This window comes from Scyliorhinus canicula, chromosome 10, assembly GCF_902713615.1.
Source record: "Scyliorhinus canicula chromosome 10, sScyCan1.1, whole genome shotgun sequence".
Lineage (NCBI taxonomy): Eukaryota > Metazoa > Chordata > Chondrichthyes > Carcharhiniformes > Scyliorhinidae > Scyliorhinus > Scyliorhinus canicula.
This window is the reverse complement of record NC_052155.1, coordinates 5,247,723-5,275,086: the sequence shown is the minus strand read 5'-3', so window position 1 is coordinate 5,275,086 and position 27,364 is coordinate 5,247,723. Positions and strand designations below refer to the sequence as shown.

General features: G+C 46.9%; 1 protein-coding gene across 1 annotated transcript in view; it reads right to left on the bottom strand.

Annotated features, from left to right (window-relative positions):
- Positions 1-27,364, bottom strand: part of ttc39c (tetratricopeptide repeat domain 39C) — a 143,388-nt gene that overhangs the window by 16,083 nt on the left and 99,941 nt on the right. The window contains exons 8-10 of the mRNA XM_038808550.1: positions 25,809-25,916; positions 21,638-21,747; positions 1,977-2,100 (exon numbers count right to left, since the gene is read on the bottom strand). Of these exons, the coding sequence (XP_038664478.1) occupies positions 1,977-2,100; positions 21,638-21,747; positions 25,809-25,916 (342 nt within the window). The remainder of the gene's footprint in view (positions 1-1,976; positions 2,101-21,637; positions 21,748-25,808; positions 25,917-27,364) is intronic.

Sequence of the window (27,364 nt, the reverse complement as noted above, 5' to 3'; positions counted from 1 at the left end):
ATATACACAACTCAGGCATTACTCAGTTGCAAATAAATTCTATGATGTGAAACCATTAACAGAGAATTTCTTTATGAAAGTACTGTGGTATACAGGAATAAATTGTTTAATTACGCACACGCACAGACAGACGGAATACAATTACTACAGTTTCTCTAATGGATCGTGGAAAAGTATAGATTTCAATACATTTGGTGTGTGATAAGAACTATTGGGAACAGATCCGATACATGTTCTTCCAGTGAACCACTGAATTCATTCTGTAGCAATATATTGAATTGTGAACGGAGTTTAGACCGTCACAAGATTGGTTAGTTTTATCGTGCTAATGCCTGAAAACTTACTCTTAACTGTTTACCTGCCATCTTCTGGCCTTACCTGTCACTCACACTCAGGCAGATTGGGGCAGGAACGGGGGCCAGGACACAGGCAGAGGTACAGACCTGAGCAGAGGCAGGGGTGGGGACACGGGCAACGGACTAAAGTCGCCGTTGGAATTGGAAGAACATAAGAACTAGAAAGCAGAAGTAAACCATATCACCTCTAAAGTCCAGTAAGAAGTCTTACAACACCAGGTTAAAGTCCAACAGATTTGTTTCAAACACAAGCTTTCGGAGCGCAGCTCCTTCCTCAGGTGAATGGAGAGGTATGTCTCCACAAGGAGCTGCGCTCCGAAAGCTCGTGTTTGAAACAAACCTGTTGGACTTTAACCTGGTGTTATAAGACTTCTTACTGTGCTCACCCCAGTCCAACGCCGGCATCTCCACATCACCTCTAAAGTCTGCTGGAGAAATCATACGACCATAGTTGAAGTTCTACAGCAACTTCACTTTCTCACCTTACCCCCATATCCCTTGGCTGTTAGTGCCCAAAAGTCTATCAATCTTGTATCTATGACTGAATAGACAGAGTTCAGTAATTGAACATCCATAGTCCTCTTGGGTAAACAGCTCCCCGAATGAAAATATTATTTTTTAAAAGGCAAGAGACCAATAAATGTTGGAATGGAGAAAAAATGGAGGCCATTGTACAGAAAATACAGAATGACTTGCAGGCACAGCAAGCAATTAGGGAGGTGAATGGAGTGTCAGCATTATTCTGAAGGACTGGATTATAAGAGTAATGAGGTTTGCTGCAGTATGTATGTCTTTGCTGAGACCCATCTGCAGCACTGTACAGATTTGGGCCAGGATGATCCATGAAATCGGCAAAGTCCAACACTGAAATCAGTGTTTAATTCGCCAATAACAATAGAACTGTGAACCTTTTGGTATTCTCTACTCTAGAGAACTCTGCAAAGTCAGCCATAGAGAATATTCAAGATAGAGATTGATAGATTTTTGGCCACTAACAGAACTGAGGAATATGGTGGATATGGTGAGAAAGTGGAGTTGCTGTAAGTTCAGCTATGATCGTGTCCCCTTTTTGTTCGTGGGTAAAATACAATCTCATTATGATTTATTATGGACTTAGCAAAGGAGCCATTATCATTTAGTCAGCCTTCAAACCAATTTGGATGGCGCATTATCCAAGTGAATAGCAGCCCCTATTATATTGACATGAAAGATCTCAATTCACTTGCAACAATGGAAAGGACAAGCCACAAGACACGCCGGCCAAGATATTTATGTATGGAAAACTTTGGAAAATGTAAAAACCGCGTCCTTCTTCAGGAAAACTGGTATGGAGGAGGTGAGCTGGAATGGTGCCAGGTATGAGGGAGGACCTCAATTTCATAGAGAGCAGGGACAATGTGGAAGTGGCTAACACATGGAGTGGTTGCGGCTAATAGCAAAGATGTGCTGAAGGGGAAGCTAGATAACACAGGAACAGAAGTTAATGCTGATAGGGTGCTATGAAGAAGGGTGGGAATAAATTTGTGTCGACTCTAAATACTGGAATCGACCACTAGACCCAAAGGGACTGTTTTTGTGCTGAATGTAATATGAACAGATCCATGTGAAGTAGTAAGTTACCTTGATTCATTCGTTGTAGGTTTGAAGGTGAGCAATTGGCAAGTGCTTTCCACAAATACAACACTTCAATGGCAGCAAGGACACATAATTCTTTGGTGGGCTTCTCCTTCTGAAATCTTTCAGCCTGTACAGAAATGAACAAACAGTACTTCAAAAAAACTTTATTCCAGTTTCACCATACATACAGCAGGCCCATACAAACAAGAACCAAAATTGCTGGAAATACTCCACTGTGCTGGCAGCTTCTGTGAGGAGAGAAACAGAGTTAACGTTTCAGATCAATGTTCTTTCAAATATCATCACCCTGAACATTAACTCTGTTTCTAACTATGTTTATCTCCACAGATGCAGAGTATTTCCAGCATTTTCTGTTTTTATTTCAAAATTTAAATTGGCGTTTATATATCCAAGAACATCCTTTGCAAACAGTAGGGCCAGCTGGACTGACATGAAGGCAAATGTGGGTAGAGAGAGAGAGCTTTCTTGTGAACCTCCTCTGGACTCTTTCCAAGGCCAGCACATCCTTCCTTAGATACGTTCCCCAAAACTGCTCACAATACTCCATGATGTGGAGTATACAAGAATAAAGTATTCTTGGACTTTAACCTGGTGTTGTAAGACTTCTTACAATACTCCAAACAAGGTCTGACCAGTGCCTCATACAGCCTCAGAAGTACATCACAGGTCTTGTATTCTAGCCCTCTTGACATGAATGCTAACATTGCATTTGCCTTCTTAACTGCCGACTGAACCTGCACGTTAACATAGAACATATAGAACAGAGAATTGTACAGCCAAACTAGTCTGAAACTAAGATCAAATCAACCTACTCCCAATCTTAAGAGAATCGTGAACAAGGACTCCCAAGTCCCTTTGTGCTTCTGATTTCTTTATTTTCTAAATGGGGAGATGCTTAAGAATCTATGCCCCTATTTCTCTTTCCAAAGTGCATAACCTCACACTTTTCCGCATTGTATTCCATCTGCCACTTTTTTGCCCACTCTCTGCCTATCCAAATCCTTCTGCAGCCCCCTTGCTTCCTCAATACTACCTGCCCCTCTACAGATTTTATATCATCTGCAAACTTAACAACAGTGCCTTCATGTCCTTCTTCCAGGTCATTAATGTATATTGTGAAAAGTTGTGGTTCCAGCACCGACCCGAGGCACACCACTAATCACCGGCTGCCATCCTGAAAAAGACCCTTTATCCCCACTCTCTGCCTTCTGCCAGTCAGCCAATCCTTATTTTGCGATATTTACACAATTACTTTTTCGAAGAATCTAAATGATTTCATATCATCCTGAGGACACTGCGTTCAATGGCACATTATGTCCGGTGACACCACCTTAGTTGCCAAAGAAATAATTACAATGAGACAAAGGTTTGATGCCATAACATCTTAATTGTGTGTATAAATTTGTATATCATATGGTCAAAATAATTAATCATTTCGATAGAAGGAGGGAAACTATTTCTTTTGGCAGCAGGGCAGGGTGTGGGCAGTAACAGAGAATCAGAAATGAATCAGAGTGGGCAAGATGCCGAGGTCAGGGGTATACAAGTGAGCTTTTAAAAGGCAGTTTCCTTTATCTGCAAAGTGATGCTGGAAAAAGGGACTGAAGCGGTTTTAATAGTAACTTTCAAAAGGGGAAATCGGATAAATAATTTAAGGGGAATAACTTGCAGGGATATGGAGGAACAGCAGGGGAGTAGGACTCAGTTGCACAGATCATTCAAAGGGCCAGCACAGGCACAATGGGCCAAACAGCCTCTTTTTGTGCCCTTTGGTTCTAAACTAGTGAGTGGCGTAGCCATCACATGCTGCCATGCTCGAACTGTGTACAAAAGTACCATCAATATTACTGCCAGCTGGATCATGGAACCAGTAGAAACAGTTAAAAAATGGAGCGGAGTTGGGTTTAGGCTGCACCGCCATTCAATAAGATCACAGCTCAACCTATTGTGTCTCACCTCCACTTTCCTGCCTGACCCCTAAAATTCTTGTAGATCAAAATTCTGTCCAACCCTGACTTAAATATATTAAATGGCCCAGCCTCAACTCCTCTCTTGGGTAGAGACTTTCAAAGACAGAGAAGAAATTCCTCCTCATCTCATTCTTAAATGCAAGATCCCTTATTCCCCGAACTGCAGCAAACAGTTCCCAGAGCTTCTCTGAGCTGTAAACCTCGCAAGGTCCCAACTGTAACGCACAGCTTCATCAAATAGCTCCCAGGGCTTCTTAGATCCAACCTGCCTGGAGCCTGCTAACAGCAGAATCTTTTCGGTATCAAACCTCATTCCCTGCTTACAATACACGGCTGAATTTAAACCAGGGAACCTTTTTAAGTTCCGCCCATTTCCAAGGTGACATCGCCGATTCTGGTACTGAATACTTTTAAACTAATTTAGCTTCAACTCCCAACCCAAAATATTTCTCTGGGCTGCACTTCTTTGCAATCAATTTATACATCACATCCACGATCTACTGACATCATCGCACCCAACTCTGGATGCAACAACACAATTTGCGCAATTTGCATAATCAAGTGTCAGGCTCACTTGAATATGATCTCGTTGGATTTACCCAAGGTGCTGGATCGAACCCCCGCCTCTCAGAGATCTCTAGCAAGCACCATTTAGCACTGGTGTCCAACAATGTGGACCAGGCAGACCTGCACTGAGGGGTGGGGCTGGGGTACCCCTGGCGATTTAGGGCCCCTGAGGTCTCCCAGGCGATTGGGGGCCCCTGGGTGCTCAAGGGCCGAGAGATGGGGGTGCCATTTTCCCGCACTGGTGAGTGGAGCTCGTTAGTGCAGGAAATGGGACAATGTGCAGCCTCGACACGGCATTCCTCACCGACATCCCGAAATGAAGCAGGCTTCCATTTCATACCCGGGTCGTTCTCGATGCCATCAGAACCAGGAAACACCCAGCAAAACATGCTCGACACGGGACTCTTTCATTTCCGGAAAATCGCACCCCACATCTCTTGATCTCCAGCTAATACGTTTTATGGCTCCACCTCTTCTATTCAACCTTCTGAACTTCCATTTTCTGTTAAATATTCTGGCAATCTCTAAAGCTCAGCATTTTATTTGCCTTACCATCACAACAATCTGGTTTAACACAGTGGGCTAAACAGCTGGCTTGTAACGTAGAACAAGGCCATCAGCGCGGGTTCAATTACCGTACTGGCCTCCCCGAACAGGTGCCAGAATGTGGCGACTAGGGACTTTTCACAGTAGGTTCGTTGAAGCCTACTTGTGACAATAAGTGATTATCTGCCCAGAAAAAAAACATCTTTGAAACATTGACATGAATCAGATATTCGTTACACACATACTAAGTGCCATGGTCAGTTATCTCGGCAGCACGGTAGCATGTTGGTTAACACAATTGCTTCACAGCTCCAGGGTCCCAGGTTCGATTCCCGGCTTGGGTCACTGTCTGTGCGGAGTCTGCACGTTCTCCCTGTGTGTGCGTGGGTTTCCTCCGGGTGCTCCGGTTTACTCCCACAGTCCAAAGATGTGCAGGTTAGGTGGGTTGGCCATGCTAAATTGCTCTTGGTGTCCAAAATTGTCCTTGGTGCTGGGTGGGGTTACTGGGTTATGGGGATAGGGTGGAGGTGTGGGCCTGGGTAGGGTGCACTTTCCAAGAGTCGGTGCAGACTCGATGGACCGAATGGCCTCCTTCTGCACGTAAATTCTATGATCTCTAAATTTAAGGATTGCACCGATTCAAGGTTGTGAGTTTCTGTTATGGCTCTTCATGGGACTGAACAGACCAATTCTTGATCCACACATCTTTGAGCACATGGCACGGGATGTTCCAGAAGGGATCCGGATTTGCTTCCTTTTCTTTCCTTCACTGCTGCCACTCTGCCTCATCATCGAGGTACTAGGACTCAAAGCACAATGTAGCTTGATGGACACGTTGTCGCTATTTTATTAAATGATGGTGGTAAGCTTCCCCCAGTCATTAATGCCAACGATGCCAAGCTTCACCGAGACATTCAGAGTGCCTCTGAAGGGTTTGCTTTGCCCTCCCTGGAACACTGAGAAAACAGGATCTGATGGGGGAGATGCTTTCCTGCTATCTGGTCACAGTGTCCATTAAAGTTGATTTTGCAGGAGTTTTCCCGAAATGTTTGTGGAACGGGCATCAAGAAGGACATTAGCAATTGGTCAATGGTCTTCCCATTGAATCCAGAGATACAGCAGATGCATTGTTGTCTTCTAGTTCTCTTATGTTTAGTTGATACACAGTCCAGGTCTCACTGCACTCAGGAGTGCGGTGACACCAACTGCTCTGTACACTATGAGACCATAAGACATAGGAGCAGAATAAGGCCACTTGCCCATCGAGTCTGCTCCGCCATTCAATCATGGCTGATATTTTCTCATCCCTATTCTCCTGCCTTCTCCCCATAACCCCTGATCCCCTTATTAATCAAGAACCTATCTATCTCTGTCTTAAAGACACTCAGTGATTTGGCCTCCACAGCCTTCTGCGGCAAAGAGTTCCACAGATTCACTATCCTCTGGCTGAAGAAATTCCTCCTCAACTCGGTTTTAAAGGATTGTTCCTTTAATCTGAGATGGTGTCCTCTGGTTCTAGTTTTTCCTACAAGTGGAAACATCCTCTCCACATCCACTCTATCCAGGCCTCGCAGTATCTTGTACGTTTCAATAAGATCCCCTCTCATCCTTCTAAACTCCAACGAGTACAGACCCAGAGTCCTCAACCGTTCCTCATACGACAAGTTCTTAATTCCAGGGATCATTCTTGTGAACCTCCTCTGGACCCTTTCCAAGGCCAGCCCATCCTTCCTTAGATATAGGGCCCAAAATTGCTCACTGTACTCCAAGTGGGGTCTGACCAGAGCCTTATCCAGCCTCAGAAGTACATCCCTGGTCTTGTATTCTAGCCCTCTTGACATGAATGCTAACATTGCATTTGCCTTCTTAACTGCCGACTGAACCTGCACATTAACGTTAAGAGAATTGTGAACAAGGATTCCCAAGTCCCTTTGTGCTTCTGCTTTCCTAAGCATTTCCTCATTTAGAAAATAGTCTATGCCTAGATTCCCCCTTCCAAAGTGCATAACCTCAGTTGTTCTGCAGCCCCCTTGCTTCCTCAGTACTACCTGTCCCTCTACAGATCTTTGTATCATCTGCAAACTTAGCAACAGTGCCTTCAGTACCTTCTTCCAGATCATTAATGTATATTGCGAAAAGTTGTGATCCCAGCACAGACCCCTGAGGCACACCACTAGTCACAGGCTGCCATCCTGAAAAAGACCTCCTTTTCCCTACAAGGACTCTTGTTGACTTGAGGAGGTCTTTGTTGTCAAATACTCACTCCCGTAGTTTGTAGAAGGCTGAGCTGGTGCAGCTGATCCAGTGTTTAATATCCTTATCAATGATGGCCTTTGGGAACTGTCAGCCAAGGTATGGGGAGTGCTCAACATACTTGTGTCCCCTTGTAACTGACCCTTCAACTAAAGGGAACAGCTGTTCCCTATCCACGCCGCTCATTATCTTGTACACCTCGATCAGATCGCCCCTCAGACTTCTCCGCTCCAGTGAAAACAACCCAAGCCGATCTAACTTCTCTCCATAACTGAAATGTTCCATCCCAGGCAACATCCTGGTGAATCTGCTCTGCACCTCCTCCAGTGCAATCACATCCTTCCTGTAATGTGGCGACCATAGATGTACAGAGTACTCCAGCTGTGGCCTCACCACAGTTCTATATAATTCCAACATGACTGCCAGAAAGCAGCGGTAGAGGGAGCTTTACTTCCCAAATGTGTGCATGGAATCTAAAATTGAACAAGGCACCACAACTTTGTTAATCTCAGCTGGAAGACTGGCTTTCTTTTTTCAAAAAAAATATTTTTATTGGTGTTTGGAGTTAGGTACAAAAATCGTTTTGCCTGTAAAAGACAATGTAACAACATTAATAACAAAAAATAGAAACAACAATATTTGATCGCCATGCTGTCACCATGATCAGCCATGATCGTAATGAATGGCAAAACGGGCTTGAAGGGCCGAACGTCCTCCTCCTACTCCTATTTTTGCTTTCTATGTTTCTACCATAACCATAACAGGGGCTCCAATACTCTGTTGAATCACTGTAAAAAACAAACACTAAAGTTACTCTTTTTAAAATTCATTTGATTGCTTGTTGCAGCTCTTCCATCAGAGGTGGTTCACCCATGCATTCATGATTGACAAGGTGTTAAAAATGTTCTTTTGCATCATCATCTTTAAAAAGAAACACACCATCCGATGAGCTAGCTCTATAGATGACCCTGGTAGCTTCAAAAGAATCTTTGCATGTCATTGTTGGTGAACATATTGTTGGATCTCGCGTGCTTTCTCTTCCCACCACACGTCCTTTGTCTTCTGGATTTGTCTTTGGCTGTCAGCCTTGTTTTGTTGGAAGGCTGTCTCCCTGACTTGTGACACTGGGTTTTTCGGCCAGACACTGAAGGCTGCTCATTTGTGTTTTATTGCAGCATTGTTTTCGTTCAACCAGACCTGGTGATGACGATGCTCAAATCCAATGGTCTGGGCACAGGTGGTGTAGTGCAGCTGACATCATTGATCCCACTGTTCTGGGATGGAGCTGGATGTGTGAGGACTTTCCAGATTTGTCATGAATGCAGCCCCTTCAGCCAGGCTGCTTTGGGACTGTGACATTGATCACTCTTTTGGACGGTTAGGCCTCGACTCAAACAATCACATACTCCAGGAGATACCAGTGCTTGGAGATGCTTGGATGCCTCTATTTGGTTTTGTACTTGTCCTTCTGGCAGACGAGGATGTGAATTATAATGAGGCTATGCTGAGCACAGTTTGCCAACAGTATGGCACAATTTTCATCGGCATTTCCCAGCCCTATGTTCCCCAACAGTTCCTCACCAGGCATTGGAACCACAGCTAATCTGCCATTCTACCAGAAGGATGATCGTATCTTCTTTTGGGATGACGGCGATGACCTCATCATTAGACTATTGATCCCAGATTTATAATGAATCCAAATGTCACCATCTGCCCTGGTGGGATTCAAGCCCGAGTTCCCAGATCTTGCTCTCAGTCTTTGGATTACTGGCCCAGCGACAATACAACTGCACCACCGCCTACATGAGGGTTGAGACACTTTGGAATTCTCTTCTTCAATATGTGCTTGAGAGAGAGACCTTCAATATCTTTAAGGCAGGAGTAGATAGATTCACCCCCAAGTACCGTTCCCCAAGGAAACACAGTATGAGGGGAGCGTGGTGAATTTAAAGCATATATTTTCCAAGATCATAATGTACAGGACAATTTTGAAAATTATGATACAATTTTGCTGCAATACTGGCCCAGTTCTTATTTTTTTTTAATAAACATTTTATTGAGGTATTTTTGGTTTTACAACAACAACAAAATAAACAATGTGCATGAATCTATAAATATAGTGCAAAAGCAGTCTCCCTCCCTTACAGGTGCCACCTTTATTAAGCCCCTACTCTAAGCTAAACTAACCCCCCCCCCCCTCCACCCTTCTGCTGACGATCAATTTTCTGCGAAGAAGTTGACGAACGGCTGCCACCTCCGGGTGAACCCTAACATTGACCCTCTCAAGGCGAACTTGATTTTCTCCAAACAGAGAAAGATAGCCATGTCCGATAGCCAGGTCTCCGACTTCGGGGCTTTGAGTCCCTCCAAGCTAATAGTATCCGTCTCTGGGCACCCCGGGAAGCAAAGGCCAGAACGTCTGCCTCTTTCTCCTCCTGGATTCCCGGGCCTTCCGACACGCTGAAAATCGCCACCTCTGGACCCTTGTTTTTAACACCGTGGACATGACATCTGCAAACCCCTGCCAGAATCCCCTAAGCTTTGGACATGTCCATAACATGTGGCCATGGTTCGCTGGTCCTCCCGCACATTTGCACGCCTATCTACCCCAAAGAACCTGCTCATCCGGGCCACTGTCATGTGAGCCCGGTGAACGACCTTGAATTGTATCAGGCTGAGCCTGGCGCATGTTGTGGACGCGTTGACTCTACTCAACGCATCCGCCCAGAGACCATCCTCTATCTCTCCTCCTCCCACTTACGCTTCAGCTCCTCAGTCTACGTATCCTCTGACCCCATGAGTTCCTTATATATAGAAGAAAGAAAATTACAGCACAGGAACAGGCGCTTCGGCCCTCCCAGCCAGCGCCGATCCAGATCCTTTATCTAGACCTGTCACCTATTTTCCAAGGATCTACTTCCCTTTGTTCCCCGCCCGTTCATGTCTAGATGCATCTCTCTAAATGCATCTTAAATGATGCTATCGTGCTCACCTCTACCACCTCCGCTGGCAAAGCGTTCCAGGCACCCACCACCCTCTGCGTAAAAAACGTTCCACGCACATCTCTCTTAAACTTTCCCCCTCTCACCTTGAAATCATGACCCCTTGTAATTGTCACCCCCACTCTTGGAAAAAGCTTGTTGCTATCCACCCTGTCCAAACCTCTCATAATTTTGTAGACCTCAACAGGTCCCCCCTCAACCTCTGTCTTTCCAACGAAAACAATCCTAATCTACTCAACCTTTCTTCATAGCTAGCACCCTCCATACCAGGCAACATCCTGGTGAACCTCTGCACCCTCTCTAAAGCATCCACATCCTTCTGGTAATGTGGCGACCAGAACTGCACACGGTATTCCAAATGTGGCCAAACCAAAGTCCTATACAACTGTAACATGACCTGCCGACTCTTGTACTCAAAATCCCGTCCAATGAAGGCAAGCATGCTGTATGCCTTCTTGACCACTCTTATCAACCTGCGTTGCCACCTTCAGGGTACAATGGACCTGAACTCCCAGATCACTCTGTACATCAGTTTTCCCCAGGACTCTTCCATTGAATTTGATCTTCCAAAATGCATCACCTCGCATTTGCCTGGATTGAACTCCATCTGCCATTTCTCTGCCCAACTCTCCAATCTATCTATATTTTGCTGTATTCTCCGACAGTCCCCCTCGCTATCTGCAACTCCATCAGTCTTACTATCATCTGCAAATTTGCTAATCAGACCACATATACCTTCGTCCAGATCATTTATGTATATCACTAACAACAGTGGTCCGACCACGGATCCCTGTGAAACACCACTAGGCACCCTTCTCCATTTTGAGACACTCCCTTCCACCACTACTCTCTCTCTCCTGTTGCCCAGCCAGTTCTTTATCCATCTAGCTAGTACACCCTGAACCCCATGCGACTTCACTTTTTCCAACAACCTGCCATGGGAAACATTATCAAACACCTTACTGAAGTCCATGTATATGACATCTACAGCCCTTCTCTCATCAATTAACTTTGTCACTTCCTCAAAGAATTCTATTAGGTTTGTGAGACATGACCTTCCCTGCACAAAACCATGCTGCCTATCACTGATAAGTCTATTTTCTTCCAAATGTGAATAGATCCTATCCCTCAGTATCTGCTCCAACAGTTTGCCTACCACTGACATCAAGCTCACAGGTCTATAATTCCCTGGATTATCCCTGCTACCCTTCTTAAACAAAGGGACAACATTAGCAATTCTCCAGTCCTCCGGTACCTCACCCGTGCTCAAGGATGCTGCAAAGATATCTGTTAAGGCCCCAGCTATTTCGTCCCTCGCTTCCCTCAGTAACCTGGGATAGATCCCATCCGGACCTGTGAACTTGTCCACCTTAATGCCTTTAGAATACCCAAAACTTCCCCCTTCCTTCTGCCGACTTAACCTAGAGTATTTAAACATCCATCCCTAACCTCAATATCCGTTAGCACACTGGGCTAAATCGCTGGCTTTTAAAGCAGACCAAGGCAAGCCAGCATCACGGTTCAATTCCCGAACCATCCTCCCCGAACAGGTGCCGGAATGTGGCGACTAGGAGGCTTTTCACAGTAACTTCATTTGAAGCCTACTTGTGACAATAAGCGATTTTCATTTCATTTTCATGTCCCTCTCCTTGGTGAATACCGACGCAAAGTACTCATTAAGAATCTCACCCATTTCCTCTGAGTCCACGCATAAATTCCCTCTTTTGCCTTTGAGTGGGCTAATCCTTTCTCTAGTTACCCTCTTGCTCCTTATATACGAATAAAAGGCTTTGGGATTTTCCTTAACCCTGTTAGCCAACGATATTTCATGACCCCTTTTAGCCCTCTTTATTGCGCGTTTGAGATTTGTCCTACTTTCCCGATATTCCTCCAAACCTTCATCAATTTTAAGTCGCCTAGATCTTATGTATGCTTCCTTTTTCATTTTAGCAAGTCTCATAATTCCACCCGTCAACCACGTTTTCCTAATCTTGCCATTTCTCGCCCTCATTTTCACAGGGACATGTCTGTCCTGCACTCTAATCAACCTTTCCTTAAAAGACGCCCACATTTCAAATGTGGATTTACCCTTAAACAGTTGCTCCCAATCCACATTCCCTAGCTCCTGCCAAATTTTGTTATACTTGGCCTTTCCCCAATTTAACACTCTTCCTTCAGGACCACGCGTGTCTTTGTCCATGAGTATTCTAAAACTTACGGAAATATATTCTCTTTTTGCACCAGGTTGATGTTCACTCTAGTTTGTTTCGTTATTATGGTTACTGCTGTTCTATGATGAAAAATTCTGCAAAACCTTAATAAAAATACTTTTTTTTAAAAAAAAGAAAAAAACTTACGGAATTGTGATCGCTATTCCCAAAGTAATCACCGACTGAAACTTCAACCGCCTGGCCGAGATCATTCCCCAATACCAGGTCCAGTATGGCCCCTTCCCAAGTTGGACTATTTACGTACTGCTCTAAAAAACTCTCCTGGATGTTCCAAATTCTGCTCCATTTACACCTGCAACACTACACGAGTCCTATTCAATGTCGGGGAAGTTAAAATCTCCCATCACGACCACCCTATAGCTCCTACATTTTTCTATCATCTGTCTACATATTTGTACCTCTACTTCACACTCGCTTTTGGGAGGCCTGTAGTAAAGTCCCAACAATGTTACTACACCCTTCCTATTTCTTAGCTCTACCCATATTGTCTCAGTACTCAAATCCTCCATAGTGTCCTCCTTAATCACAGCTGTGATATCATCTCTGACCAGTAATGCAACTCCTCCACTCCTTTTACCTCCCTCTCTATCCCTCCTGAAGCATCTATACCCTGGGATATTTAGTTGCCAATCTTGCCCTTCCCTCAACCACGTCTCAGTAATACCAATAACATTATATTCCCAGGTACTAATCCAAGCCCTAAGTTATATATGTCAGAGACCTTCCCTTCACCCACCCACACTCTGGAAACTACCCTGTCCTGTACCCCCCTGGTGGTAGGAGTGGGAAGGTTGAGACCTGCCTACGTAGGAAGTCCCGCACCTGCAGGTACCTAAATTAGTTTCCCCTCACCAATCCAAATTTCTCCTCCAGCTCCCTCAAGCTAGGAAAGCTCCCCTCTATAAACATATCCCCCATCCTCTCAATCTTTGGATAAGTGTGAGGTTATTCATTTTGGAAGCAAAAACAGAAAGGCAGATTACTACCTGAATGGTTGTAAATTGGGAGAGGGGTGTGCGCAGCGGGACCTGGGTGTCCTCGTGCACCATTTGCTGAAGGTAAGCATGCAGGTTGCGCAGGCGGTAAAGATGGTATGTTGGCCTTCATTGCGAGAGGTTTCAAGTATGGAAGCAGGGATGTGTTGCTGCAATTGTACACGGCCTTGGTGAGGCCACACTTGGACTATTGTGTGCAGTTTTGGTCTTCTTCTCGGAGGAAGGATGTTCTTGCTCTCGAGGGAGTGCTCGCGGGACTGTCAAATGAGGAGAGATTGACTAGGTTGGGATTGTTCCCGCTGGAGTTCAGAAGAATGAGGGGTGATCTCATAGAGACTTATAAAATTCTAACTGGACTAGACAGAGTAGATGCGGGGAAAATGTTACCAATGATGAACTTCCCAAGGAAGTTGACCATCCCCAGGAAGCGGAGGACCGCCTTCTTGTCCTCCGGTGTCTTCATAGCATTGATCACCGACACCTTATCTGCATCTGGCTGCACACCGAACTGCGAAATGTGGTCGCCGAGGAACTTTATTTCTGCTTGACCGAACGAGCATTTGGCTTTGTTGAGTCAGAGGCCATGCTCGTGGATCCTCTGGACCACTCGCTTGAGGCGATCGATGTGTTCCTGCAGAGTCGTGGACCAGACAATGATGTCATCAACGTACACTCGCATCTCCTCGATGCCCTCCATCATTTGCTCCATTATTCGGTGGAACACCTCAGAGGCGGAGATGATGCCAAAGGGCATCCGGTTGTAACAATACCAGCCAAACGGGGTGTTAAATGTGCAGAGCTTTCGACTGGATACGTCCAGTTGTATCTGCCAAAACCCCTTGGAGGCATCCAGCTTCGTGAAAAACTTGGCGTGAGCCATTTCACTGGTGAGCTCTTCACGCTTAGGGATAGGGTAGTGTTCCCTCATGATGTTACGGTTCAAATCCTTGGAGTCGGTACAAATGCGCAGTTCCTCTGATGGTTTTTTGACACAAACAATGAAGTTAACCTAGTCCGTGGGTTCCGTGACCTTAGAAATGACGTCCTGGTCCTGGAGGTCTTGCAGCTGCTGCTTGACGCGGTCCTTAAGGGGCACCGGCACCCGACGGGGTGCATGAACCACAGGTGTGGCATTTGGTTTTAGAAGAATCTTGTATGTGTAGGGGAATGTGCCCATACCCTCGAAGACGCTGTGGTATCGTGCTATGATGTCATTTAATTGGATTTGGAAGTTCACATCTGGCGAGGCTGATGCCTCAGCGGGCGAGATGGAGTGAACCCGCTGTATGAGATTCAGGATCTTGCAGGCCTGAGCACCGAGCAAGGAAGCTTTGTTGGACCCTACAATTTCGAAACGCAGGGTGGCTCTTAAAGAACGATGCAATACCACAAGCTGGCATTAGCCGCTGGCAGCAATGGCATTGCCATTGTAGTCGAGAAGCTGGCAGGCCGATGGAAGAATGTTCGGCTTGACGTGGATGGTATCCAGGTCAGACTGTGAAATGAGGTTCGCTGAAGCGCCGGTGTCCAGCCTGAAGCGTATGCGAGATTTGTTGACCATAAGGGTGGCACACCACTCGTCGTCCGGATCAATGCTCATTACTGGGAGTGGTTTAGCCTTTTTTGAGGAAAGCATCGTATGCTTGGTGATGATGCCCACCCGGAATGGGGATGTGAGATCCTCGATGTCGGGATCTGGAACCATGTCGGAGTCGGAGTCTGCAATGTGTTGCTGCACTGACCGGACGTTCCTGCGCTGCTGCTGGGATCGATGTGTGGTGGGCAGTTGAGCAGATCTGCACAGGGCTGCGTAGTGGCCAAGCTCGCCACACTGGAGACAGCGTCAAGATTTTGCGGGATATTGCCGCTTTAAGTGGGAGGAGCCACAGTTGTTGCACATCATGGTGCCGACATCAGGACGCTCCGTGCGCCATCGGCCTTGTTGTCCCCTCGGTCGTTGCGCGCATGCGCAGGAGTCCGGGAAAAGCGCGCAAAATGGCTGCCCTCATCCAGACTCAGGCCCTGGAACTGTTTTACGGCCTGCACCCGCTCCGCATCGTGGGGGCCTTGCCGCGCCGTCTCTGCCGCCTTGATATGGGAGTACCAGTTAGTAGCGTGCTCATGTAGGCCGCAGGTCTTGATGGCGAGGGTAAGCTGCTTCACTTTAAGGAGCTGCTGGCGAAGGGGGTCGGAGTGGACCCCGAAAACGATCTGGTCGCGGATCATGGAGTCGGAAGTGGAGCCGTAGTTAAGGATTGCGCGAGGATATGGAGATGGGTTAAAAAGGACTAAAAAGGTTCATCCTTACTCTGAAGCCTCTGCTGGAACACACAGTGTTCAAAGCTCTCGTTGACTTCGATGTCACAGTGGCTATCAAACTTCAGCAGGACTGTTTTGAACCTGGTCTTGTCCTCACCTTCAGCAAAGGTGAGGGAGTTAAAAATGTGGATAGCATGGTCCCCGGCTGTAGAGAGGAAGAGAGCAATCTTTCTGGCATCCGATGTGGCTTCGAAGTCAGTGGCTTCAAGATACAGCTGACACTTCTGCTTAAAAATCTTCCAGTTTGCACCGAGGTTGCCGGCGATGCGGAGCGGCGGGGGAGGGTGGACGCTGCCCATGTTACCGGATGGCTGATCGCTGGTCAAAGGCAGATTATCTCAAGGTAGGTCCGTCAAACTCTAACATCACGCACTGGTACCATGATGTGTTGGGTATGCTGGGTCTGCGAGGACTGCGTTTACCATAGCAGTGAGAGAGACAGGCTTCCAACACTCGGAGAAATGCAACTCTATTTTATTGAACTGTTAACTATTAAACATACTTTAACTGTGGGTTGACACTATGCTGAGTTGACTGGAGACCTAAGGCTAACCTGACTAGACTATTTTATTACCACATGGTGGATGCTCGAGTTGTCGCTCACGGGCTCTGACTGTCTCAGAGGCTGCATCCCAAGAGAGCGGGAAAACAAGTGCCCTCTGGCTTTATAGTGGCCGTGTCCTGTCTAGTGATTGGCTGCTGTGTTCTGTGTGTTCATTGGTCATCCTGTGTGTCAATCAATGTCTGTCTGTGCACCATCATATACTTGTGTGTATATTATGACAACACCGACCCTCCCCCCACCACCCACTTCCTGATCATGTCTATATTCGCAGCCCAATAGGAGTTACTGAAGTTTGGCAGCTCTTTACTCGCGGGGTCTTGCCCGCCCATACAAAGCCAGTGATCACTTTGTTGACCCATTTAATAAAGGGCCGCGGAATAAGATGGGGAGACACTGAAACACAAACAGGAATCTCAGGAGGACCGTGATCTTCACCGTCTGCATCCTCCCAGCTAGTGACAACGGGAGCACGTCCCACATGAATCATAGAATTTACAGTGCAGAAGGAGGCCATTCAGCCCATCGAGTCTGCACCGGCTCTTTGAAAGAGTACCCTACCCAAGCCCACATCTCCACCCTATCCCCATAACCCAGTAACCCCACCCAACACTAAGGGCAATTTTGAACACTACGGCCAAGTTAGCATAGCCAATCCACCTAACCTGCACATCTTTGGACTGTGGGAGGAAACCGGAGCACCCGGAGGAAACCCACACAGACAGGGAGAACATGCAGACTCCGCACAGACAGTGAACCAAGCCAGGAATCGAACCTGGGACCCTGGAGCTGTGAAGCAATTGTGCTAACCACTATTAGAAATCGTCCTTCATTTGGTCTACCAGTCGGGCCAGATTTAGCTTGTGCAGCCGTTCCCATTCCCGCGCACTTGGATGCTCAGATACCGAAAGCTTTCCCCTACCACTCTAAACGGCAGTTCTCCCAGTCGCCTCTCCTGTCCCCTCGCCTGGACCGCAAACATCTCACTTTTCCCCATATTTACTTTATACCCCGAAAATCGGCAAAATTCCCCCAGAAACCTCATGATTTCGTCCATCCCCTCTGCTGGGTCCGATACATACAGGAGCAGGTCATCTGCGTAAAGTGAGGCTGTGTGTTCCACTCCCCCCCCCCCCCCCCCCCCCCCCCGAGACCAGCCTCTTCCAGCCCCTTGAAGCTCTCAGTGCAATTGCCAGCGGCTCTACAGTCCGATGTTATCCTATTCGTCCGTACGCTCGCCACAGGAGCCTGATACAGCAACCTGACCCAGTCAATAAAGCCCCGCCCAAATCCGAAACGTCCCAGTACCTCCCACAGATATCCCCATTCTACTGATCAAAGGCCTTCTCTGCGTCCATTGCGACCACTCCCTCCACCTCCCTACCTTCCGGGGGCATCATGATCACGTTTAACAGCCTTCTTACAGTGGCCACCAACTGCCTTCCCTTAACAAACCCCATCAGGTCCTCCACAATAACGTCCCGAACACAATCCTCAATCCGAGAGGACAAAGTTTTGGCCAGCAATTTGGCGTTCACATTCAATAGGGATATCGGCCTGTCGGACCCACACAGCACCGGGTCCTTGTCCCGCTTCAGGATCAGCGAAATCATGGCCTGTGACATCGTCGGGGGAAGCACCCCTCTCTCCCTTGCCTCATTGAACATCCTCAACAACAGCAGCCCCAATATCCCAGCAAACTGTTTATAGGACTGGGTACCCGTCCGCCCCGGGGCTTTAATGGCCTTCAGCCCCTCCGCCATCTCTTCGATCCCGATCGGGGCCCCCAGCCTTTCTACTAGCTCCCCGTCCACCTTCGGGAAATTCAGCCCCCCTAGGAAGTGCCTCATCCCCTCCGGCCCCATAGAGGGTTACGACCTATACAGCCTACTGTAGAAATCCCTAAACGCCTTATTCACCCCTGCTGAATCTCCAACCAGGTTCCCGTCTCCATCCTTTACTTTCCCTATCTCCCTGGCTGCCTCCCTCTTTCCGAGCTGCTGAGTAAGCATTCTGCTGGCCTTCTCTCCATGCTCCTAAATTGCCCCCCTCGCCTTTCTCAGCTGCTCTACCGCGCTCCCTGTGGTTAACAAGCCGAACTCCGCCTGCAGCCTCCGCCGTTCCCTTAAAAGCCCAGCCACTGGGGGTCTCTGCATACCTGCCAACACAATTGCCCGACAGAGAAAAAAAACCCCGCGAAACAAGAAAAGATCAAGCAAAAGAACCGGCATCTAGACAAACACACCTACATCCCCCAACAGTGCAAATGTAAACTTACTCACTCAGCTCTGCAACTGACCCCAAATCAACACAGAAGGCATTACAAATAACGTGCGCAAAACGAAAAACTATTTTAAACATGAACGTTGCAGCAAATCAAAGTTCTCAGTCTGCCACCAGTCCTTTCCTTTTTGCGAAGTCCAGCGCTTCTTCAGGCGACTCGAAATAAAAATGTTGCTCCTCGTACGTGACCCAGAGACGGGCCGGATACAGCAGTCCGAACTTCACCTTTTTCTTAAAAAGGGTCGACCTTATCTGGTTGAACCCTGCTCTTCTCCTGGCCATCTCCACACTCAGGTCCTGATATATCCACAGGATACTGTTGTCCCATTTACAGCTCAGTGTCTGCTTGGCCCACTGTAAAATACTCTCCTTATCCAAATACCTATGGAATCTCACCACCATTACCCTCGGGGAGTCTCCTATTCGCGGTTTCCTCGCGAGCGCTGTGTGAGCCCTGTCGTCCTCCAAGGGTCGGGAGAATGCACAATCCCCCAGCAGCTTCTCGAACATGCCCACTATGTATGCCCCAGCGTCCGTTCCTTCAAACCCCGCCGGGAGGCCGGCCCAGTTATTATTATTAGATCATCTTACTTACAAGGAAAATATTTATAAAATGAGTAAGTCATAAAAGTTATAAAATCTAATTGTTACAAATGATTTGAAAATATTTAAAAGGCAAATCCAACAAAGTAAATGTTTATATTCCAGATATTACCACCAAAATTTCAAACCAGAAATCAAACTTGGTATTAGCAAATCAAATCCACCAGCTTGTAAGTTTGTTAGGAAAACAAAGGTAGTTATAAGAGATTTATATTTCTATTGGGAAACATTAGAAACAAGGTACAGTGGAAGGAAGGGCAAACCTATAGTTCGATTTATGCTGGACAAAGGGTATATGTGTAGGAGTTTGCTCAATTCAAACTGTGCTTTTATTGTGCTTAGAGAGGATCACAGCGTGAAAAGTAAATAAACTGACAGAAGCATGTGACTGTTGCTTAGTAACTGGGAGCATTTAAGATAAAAAGGCTTGTGAGATTCCTTGTTAGCTGAATTTATCGGCAGTTGGAGACATGGCATCGGGGACTGACCATCTCTCAACCCTGCCAAGAGAAACTGGACAGGGCAAAGGAGCTGCAAAGAGGCAAATTTCCCAAAGAACCAGATACAGTCCAGATAACCAGGGAATTGGGACATAAAGAATGTTTTAGGTTGCCTGAAGGTAAGAGAATAGAAGCCAGAATTTGAATACAGTACTGTTCAGAGGAGAATTCAAGGGAAAAGCAATGATGTTTACTGAGTGAAAGAGACAGTTGCAGTAACCAGAGCTAAAGTGGGAAAGCAGAGTTCAGAGGTAAATCAAAAGTTGAGAAAGAGTCTGGGAATCGAGGGTTAAAGCAATTGTGAATATTTTGTACAATGTAAAGAGAAAGAAATCCAGAAGGAGGCGGTGTAAAACCTGGATGCTCAACTCTTTATTAAAAGTAGAGCGGAAGCCTTGCTGGAAAGAGTAATTTGGAAAATCTGGACTGGATTTTGGAATGCAAACTGCTGCTAGAAAGCATTGTTATGAATGAAGATTTTCAACCTTGTTTTTTTGGGACTTGAGTTTGGAAACTCTCATGTGACAATCATAGAACATAGAACATAGAACAGTACAGCACAGAACAGGCCCTTCGGCCCTCGATGTTGTGCCGAACAATGATCACCCTACTTTAAACCCACGTAACCCGTATACCCGTAACCCAACAATCCCCCCATTAACCTTACACTACGGGCAATTTAGCATGGCCAATCCACCTAACCCGCACATCTTTGGACTGTGGGAGGAAACCGGAGCACCCGGAGGAAACCCACGCACACACAGGGAGGATGTGCAGACTCCACACAGACAGTGACCCAGCCGGGAATCGAACCTGGGACCCTGGAGCTGTGAAGCATTGATGCTAACCACCATGCTACCGTGAGGCCCACTGAATTATGATGAGATTATGAGAATAATATGAATCATCTGGGGAGATTTTGAGCAAAAGTTCACAGACCCCAACTTGGGTTCAGAGCAGAGTGTGTGTATTTGACCACAGCCAGCTAGTGTGTTTAAAAGTGATTGGCAAATTAAGATATACTTTGTAACCATGGTAACCTTAAAATCTATGTATATGTGTGTAGCTAAGTGGGGAGTAAAGGAGCATTGCATCATAATTCAAGTTTTCATGTTTAATTAAAGTTTTAGTTCTTGTTATTAAAACCAATGAGCGGTCCTTTGACTCAGTTCTTCTGCGTTTTATAAAAACAAAGTAAAAGTTATGGTCTTTTGAGCCAAGGTTCCATCTGGGATCTCTCCGTCCAGTTATAACACCAACCGGGATCAAAACTAAACAAAAAGTCCCTTTTAATCTCAGCCAAGTTAGAAGATTGTGGACATAAACCACCATGGCAGATCTCAGGTTATAATTTATGCTCAGTCCAGTATCGAGGAAGCGCAGTGGTGTCAGAAATGCTGTTTTTAAAAAAAAAAAATCAAGGCTTAAACCGTGGTCCCATTCTGCCTCATGAATCTATCTTTTAAATGTTCAAATTATATTAGTGCTATTCAATTCCTTTGGCAATTGTGAGTGCAATTTTCATTGCTTTTGAGGCACTTTAGGAAAACAATTGGCTGGATTTGTTCCAAGCATTTCATTGATGTTTTTTTCCTCTCTTGTCTTGTCAAAATTGAAATACAGAAACATACTCTGTGCAGCGTTGCGACTGTTGAAAATATCCCTCAATGGCATCACCGGTGTTGCAATTTTCAAAGCCCCATCTATAGTATGACATGCATATAAATTTAAAATTTTCATTCCAGTATCTTATTAAAGGCGTTTATTTCACCAACAATTTGGCAAATTAAAAAACTGACCCCATCAGCCTACCTTGCGGAAGGAAAACTGCTCGATTTGATTATTCTTCCTTCTGAACAGCTTCTGGACTTCGATGAATACGTCTTGTGCCTCGTCAGTCTCACCTGTTGCTCCCTGGCATGCTTGATTAAAAATGAAACAAGACTTTTGTAATTCTATCAACTCAAAATTTCAATATGCATCAATGCAGCAAGTAAAGCAACAGTGAGACAGATGTGAAAAGGCAATCGGAAATGATGGACCATGCCCTAACTATCCACATTTTGTTTATTCATTGATGGGATGTGGCAACGCTGGCTACCAGCGTTTATGATCCACCCCCAATTGCCTCGCAAATGTGATGGTGAGCTGCCTTTCATGTGATGTAGGCACACCCACCAAGGGAAGCAGGAGTTTGACCCAGCAACAGTGGGCCACCTCTTTCCATATCAGAATGGTTTGTTTAATATACAGTAAAGTAAGTTTCAACGGTTGTTAATCTCTCACTTGTTGCAAATATCCAATGTTATGCTTCATCGGCTTTAGGAATATAAATTTTAGGTGGAGTATTGAAATTTTTTAAATGCAAGGTTTGAAAAGCTGGAAGCAGACCTAAACTAATTGCAAATAAAAAGGGTGTTTGTTTGGTTTATAAGTTCATATTGGGAAGTATTGCAAACTAAACAATGGGTTGACCCTCTAAGAGTCTTGGTGGACACGGGGCTGAATTCTCCAATTCTGAGACAAAAAAATGGTGCAAAACGGCCATCAATCCCCTGTCTCGTGGGGGGCTAGCAGACACGCAGCGTAGAGCCCCTAATTGCCGATATGGCCGGAGAATTGCCGGGTCCGCAGCTGTGCATGCACATGGCATTGGCCGTGCACGGACTCGGCCTGCCAAATAGTGCTTCCCTTTGGCCAGGCGTGCCACCACCAGACCACTCCCCACCAGTGCCCCCAGCCACTGCCGAAGCTACACCTGCCCGCGGATCGGACCCCTCCCGACTGTGGCAGCGCTGGACTAAGTCCACAGCCACCACGCCGAGTTCCCGACAAATAATAGCATGGGAGACCCACGCTGTCAGGAACTCGGCCCGTCGGGGGCGGAGCATCAGGGGAAGGGCCTCAGGTAACGTTCTGACGCCGTCCATACGCGTACGCTGTTTTGGAGGGGACGGAGCATCGCAAAATCAGCAACGCCCCTGATTTCGGCGCCAACGTGGATTCCCCAGACGATCACAGAACTGGTCAGAATAATCAGTATGAAATGAAAATCGCTTATTGTCACGAGTAGGCTTCAATGAAGATACTGTGAAAAGCCCCTAGTCGCCACATTCCGGCGCCTGTCCGGGGAGGCTGATACGGGAATCGAACCGTGCTGCTGGCCTGCTTGGTCTGCTTTAAAAGCCAGCGATTTAGCCCAGTGAGCTAAATCAGCCCCTTATAAATCTCTATCTGGGATATCTCAGGTGAGTGCTGTATGGCTAGATTTCAGGAGAGTTTTTTTTTTGATTTGGGATTTTACCTGGGTGGTTTCTCACAGAAACAGGGGGCGGGATTCTCCGACCCCCGCCGGATCGGAGAATCGCCAAGGGCCGGCGTCAATCCCGCCCCCACCGCGTCCCGAAGTCTCCGGCACACTGGAGATTCGGCGGGGGCGCCCCCCCCCCCCCCCGGCGATTCTCCGGCCTGCGATGGGCTGAAGTCCCGCTGCAGTCATGACGGTCCTGCTGGCGTGGATCAAACCACCTACCTTACCGGCAGGACCAGGCGGCGCGAGCAGGCTCCGGGGTCCTGAGGGGGGGGGGGGGGGGGGGGGGGGCGCGTTCTGGCCCCGGGGGGTGCCCCCACGGTGGCCTGGCCCGCGATCGGGGCCCACCGATCGGCCGGCGGGCCTGTGCTGTGGGGGCACTCTTTTCCTTCCGCCTCCGCCATGTGGCGCCAAAGGCCGTTCCCGCCAGCCGGCGGAGCATCAACCACTGCGGCGCGGGCCTAGCCGCTCAATGTTAGGGCTTGGCTCCTAAAGGTGCGGAGACTTCCGCACCTTTGGGGCGGCCCGAAGCCGGAGTGGTTCACGCCACTCCACCACGCCGGGACCCCCCGCCCCGCCGGGTAGGGGAGAATCCCGGCCAGGCTGTTGGAGACTGGGTCTGGAGCAGTTTCGTGGAGGTAGAGGGAGAATCTGTCAGGACAAGAGGGCCAGTAACAGAGAGCTATCAGAAACCAAGAGTGTTTTCTGATTTGAAGTCAATATGATTGCAGGAGGTCCATGCTTGGTGAAAGCCAAACTGAACATCAGGTCAGTGAGCAGGTTATTGCCAGATTTATTTTGGGTTTTCTTTTGTGTGCAAAACATACCTGGGCAATTTTCTGCATTTACAGGTAAATGCCAGTGTTGTAGTTGTACTGGAACAGCTAAGAGGCACAGCAAGTTCTGGAACACAAGTCACCAGTACTATTGTTGGAATAGTGTCAGGACCCATAGCTGCTGCAGTATCCAGTGCCTTCAGCTGCTTCTTGGTATCAAATTTGTTAAAGATACTAGAGACCTCCATAGGAGACAGAGATGGATCATTCAATTGGCATTTCTGGCTGAAAATGTGCTGGACTTCCCCATCAAGGATTGGGATGTTTGTGGAGTCTCTTCCTCCAGTGAATTGTTTAACTGTCCACCACCTTTCACAGCTGGACGTGGCAGGACTGCAGAGCTTAGATCCGATCCGCTGGCTGTGGAATGGCTTAGCTCTGTATCGCACTTGCTGCTTATGCTGTTTGTCAAACAAGTAGTTCTGTGCTGTAGCTTCACCAAGTTTGTTTGTTAGTTTGTTTTTATTTGCAACAAAGGAGGCCATTCGGCCCATCATATCTGCACCGTTTTCCGAGACAGCTACCCAGCTAGTCCGATTCCCCAGCCCTATCTCCGTAGCCCTCTAATTTCATCACTTTCAAATATATATCCAGCTCTCTTTTGAAACCTCCTATGGAATCCATCTCCACCACTCTCCCAGGCAGAGTATTCCAAACCCCAATAACTGAGTATAGAGGTTTCTCCTCGTCTCACCATCTTGCTGACCATCTTGAAATTGTGACCCTCTAGTCACGGACATACTAACCAGTGGAAACAGAATACCCTTCTTTACTCTGTCAAAATTGTTCAGATGTGGAGGTGCCGGCGTTGGACTGGGGTGAGCACAGTAAGAAGTCTTACAACGCCAGTTAAAGTCCAACATGTTTGTTTCAAACACTAGCTTTTGGAGCACTGCTCCTTCCTCAGGTGAATGAAGAGGTGGGTTCCAGAAACATATATATAGACAAATTCAAAGATACCAGACAATGCTTAGAATGCGAGCATTTGCAGGTAATTGAGTCTTTACAGATCCAGAGATAGGGGTAACCCCAGGTTAAAGAGGTGTGAATTGTCTGAAGCCAGGACAGTTTGTAGGATTTTGCAAGCCCAGGCCAGATGGTGGAGGATGAATGTAATGCGACATGAATCCCAGGTCCCGGTTGAGGCCGCACTTGCGTGTGCGGAACTTGGCTATAGGTTTCTGCTCGCCAATTCTGCGTTATCCTCGGATCTCAACTGTTTACAATAGATTTAAATGATCTGCAAGCAGGGACAGTGTGTAACATAGAAAAATTTGTGGATAATACTATAATATATGGGAAAGGAGGCAGAGAAGAGGAGATGAAGGCTGGGATTCTCTGATCCCGCGCCGGGTCGGAGAATCGGCGGGAGTGCGCGCAAATCCCACCACGCCGCTCCAACGCTGGGCCGCTGATTCTCTGGCTGCCAGAGAATCCGCGCCAATCACGCCGGAGCAGTCGCCGCGGCGCTGGTCGTTGAAAGCGCCCCCCCCCCCCCCCCCCCCCCCCCCCCCCCCGGTGATTCTCCGCACTCGACGGATCGAGTTGCTCTCTGATAACAGCGCAGTTTCGCGAATAATCAATTTCCTCAAATATTTAAAGACTCTGGAGGTTTGGTGGTGGTGGTGGGCTGGGGTGGGGGGAGGAACGAGAGAGCATAAATTCACTTCTTTAAAACTCATAACACACCTGTCGCTGAACAGACCTTGATCTGATCTTCAATTCTGAACTATGGAACCCATCGGTAGCCTGTATTTATCACTCTACAACACAGGATATTATTGTGGAATGCATTTCCCTTAAGAAAATAAATAAAATGTACCAAATTGGAACTAACCTGCAGTCAAATAGGCATAATAGCATTGAGACCACCTGGACTCATTTTTAAGTCGTGCAAAAGACTTGTGTGCATCCTTAAAATTCATTTCTATCATGCTACACCAACCTGAAAGCAGGAACAAAGCTCAAGTTAAATACAAACAAGCATAAACTGGGTCAATAACAGGTATCTTAATGTCACCTGAGGTTTTACTCTTTAAGCTAACTAATATATTGTAAAGATGCATCTATTGTATGTATGTACTTCCATGCAACGTAACAAAGTCATACTCCATTCCCAAATTCCAATCCCATTTCCCCCATCCAGCACCATTCTCCAAAAATTGTTAATTTCATGCAATGCTTCAAAATTGCGAGTCACCAGATTTCAACCAATGTACTCTTTTCAAGTATGACTCTGCTCCTCCAGTGCTGATATTTAAAAAGAACATTTTCCCTTTTCACTTCGGTCCACATTTTAGGTCCCATTCTCATCCAGTGGGCTGATGAGAATGCCTGAACTAAAAATCACAGCTAGGAAGGAGTTCAGTGAGCTGTAACGGACAGTAATTTTGGTACATCTTTGTCCTGATGGTGTACATTTAGAGGTAAATCACAGAGGACACACAAACCTTTTACAGGCTGACTAGTCCATTCTTTTAGAATATGATCTTGTCCTCCAACTCCTCAGCATGTGTGCAGGAAGTGTCTCCAGTTACAGCTCCTGGAAGCTCGAATTTCAGAGCGGCGGCTGGAGACACTGTGGAGCATCCGCAAGTCGGAGAGTATCGTGGATAGCGCTTATAGAGAGGTTGTCACACCGCAGGCTCAGACTCCGCAGGCGGGAAGGGAATGGGTGACCACCAGACAGAGCAAGTGAGCGAGGTAGGTAGTGCAGGAATCTCCGTGGCCATTCCCCTGCAGAACAGATCTACCGTTTTGGATACTGTTGAGGGGAATGGCCTCTCAGGGGAAAACAGCAACAGCCAAACTTGTGGCACCAAGGTTGGTTCTGCTGTAGAGGGGAGGAGTAATAAGTGTGACAGTGCAATAGTTATAGGGGATTCAATTGTAAGGGGAATAGACAGGCGTTTCTGTGGCCGCAAACGAGACTCCAGGATGGTATGTTGCCTCCCCGGTGCTAGGGTCAAGGATGTCTCGGAGCAGGTACAGGACATTCTGAAGGGGGAGGGTGAACGGCCAGTGGTCCTGGTACACATCGGTACAAACGACATAGGTTAAAAAAAGGGATGAGGTCCTAAAAGCAGAATACAGTGAGCTAGGAAGGAAGTTAAGAAATCGAACCTCAAAAGGTAGTGATCTCAGGATTACTACCGGTGCCACGTGCTAGTCAGGGTAGAAATGACAGGATATACAGGATGAATATGTGGCTGAAGAGATGGTGTCAGGGGGAGGGTTTCATATTCCTGAGGCATTAGGACCGGTTCTGGGGGAGGTGGGACCTGTACAAACTGGACGGGTTACACCTGGGCAGGACTGGAACTGATGTCCTAGGGGGGATATTTGCTAGAGTGGTTGGGGAGGGTAAACTAATATGCTAGGGGGATGGCAACC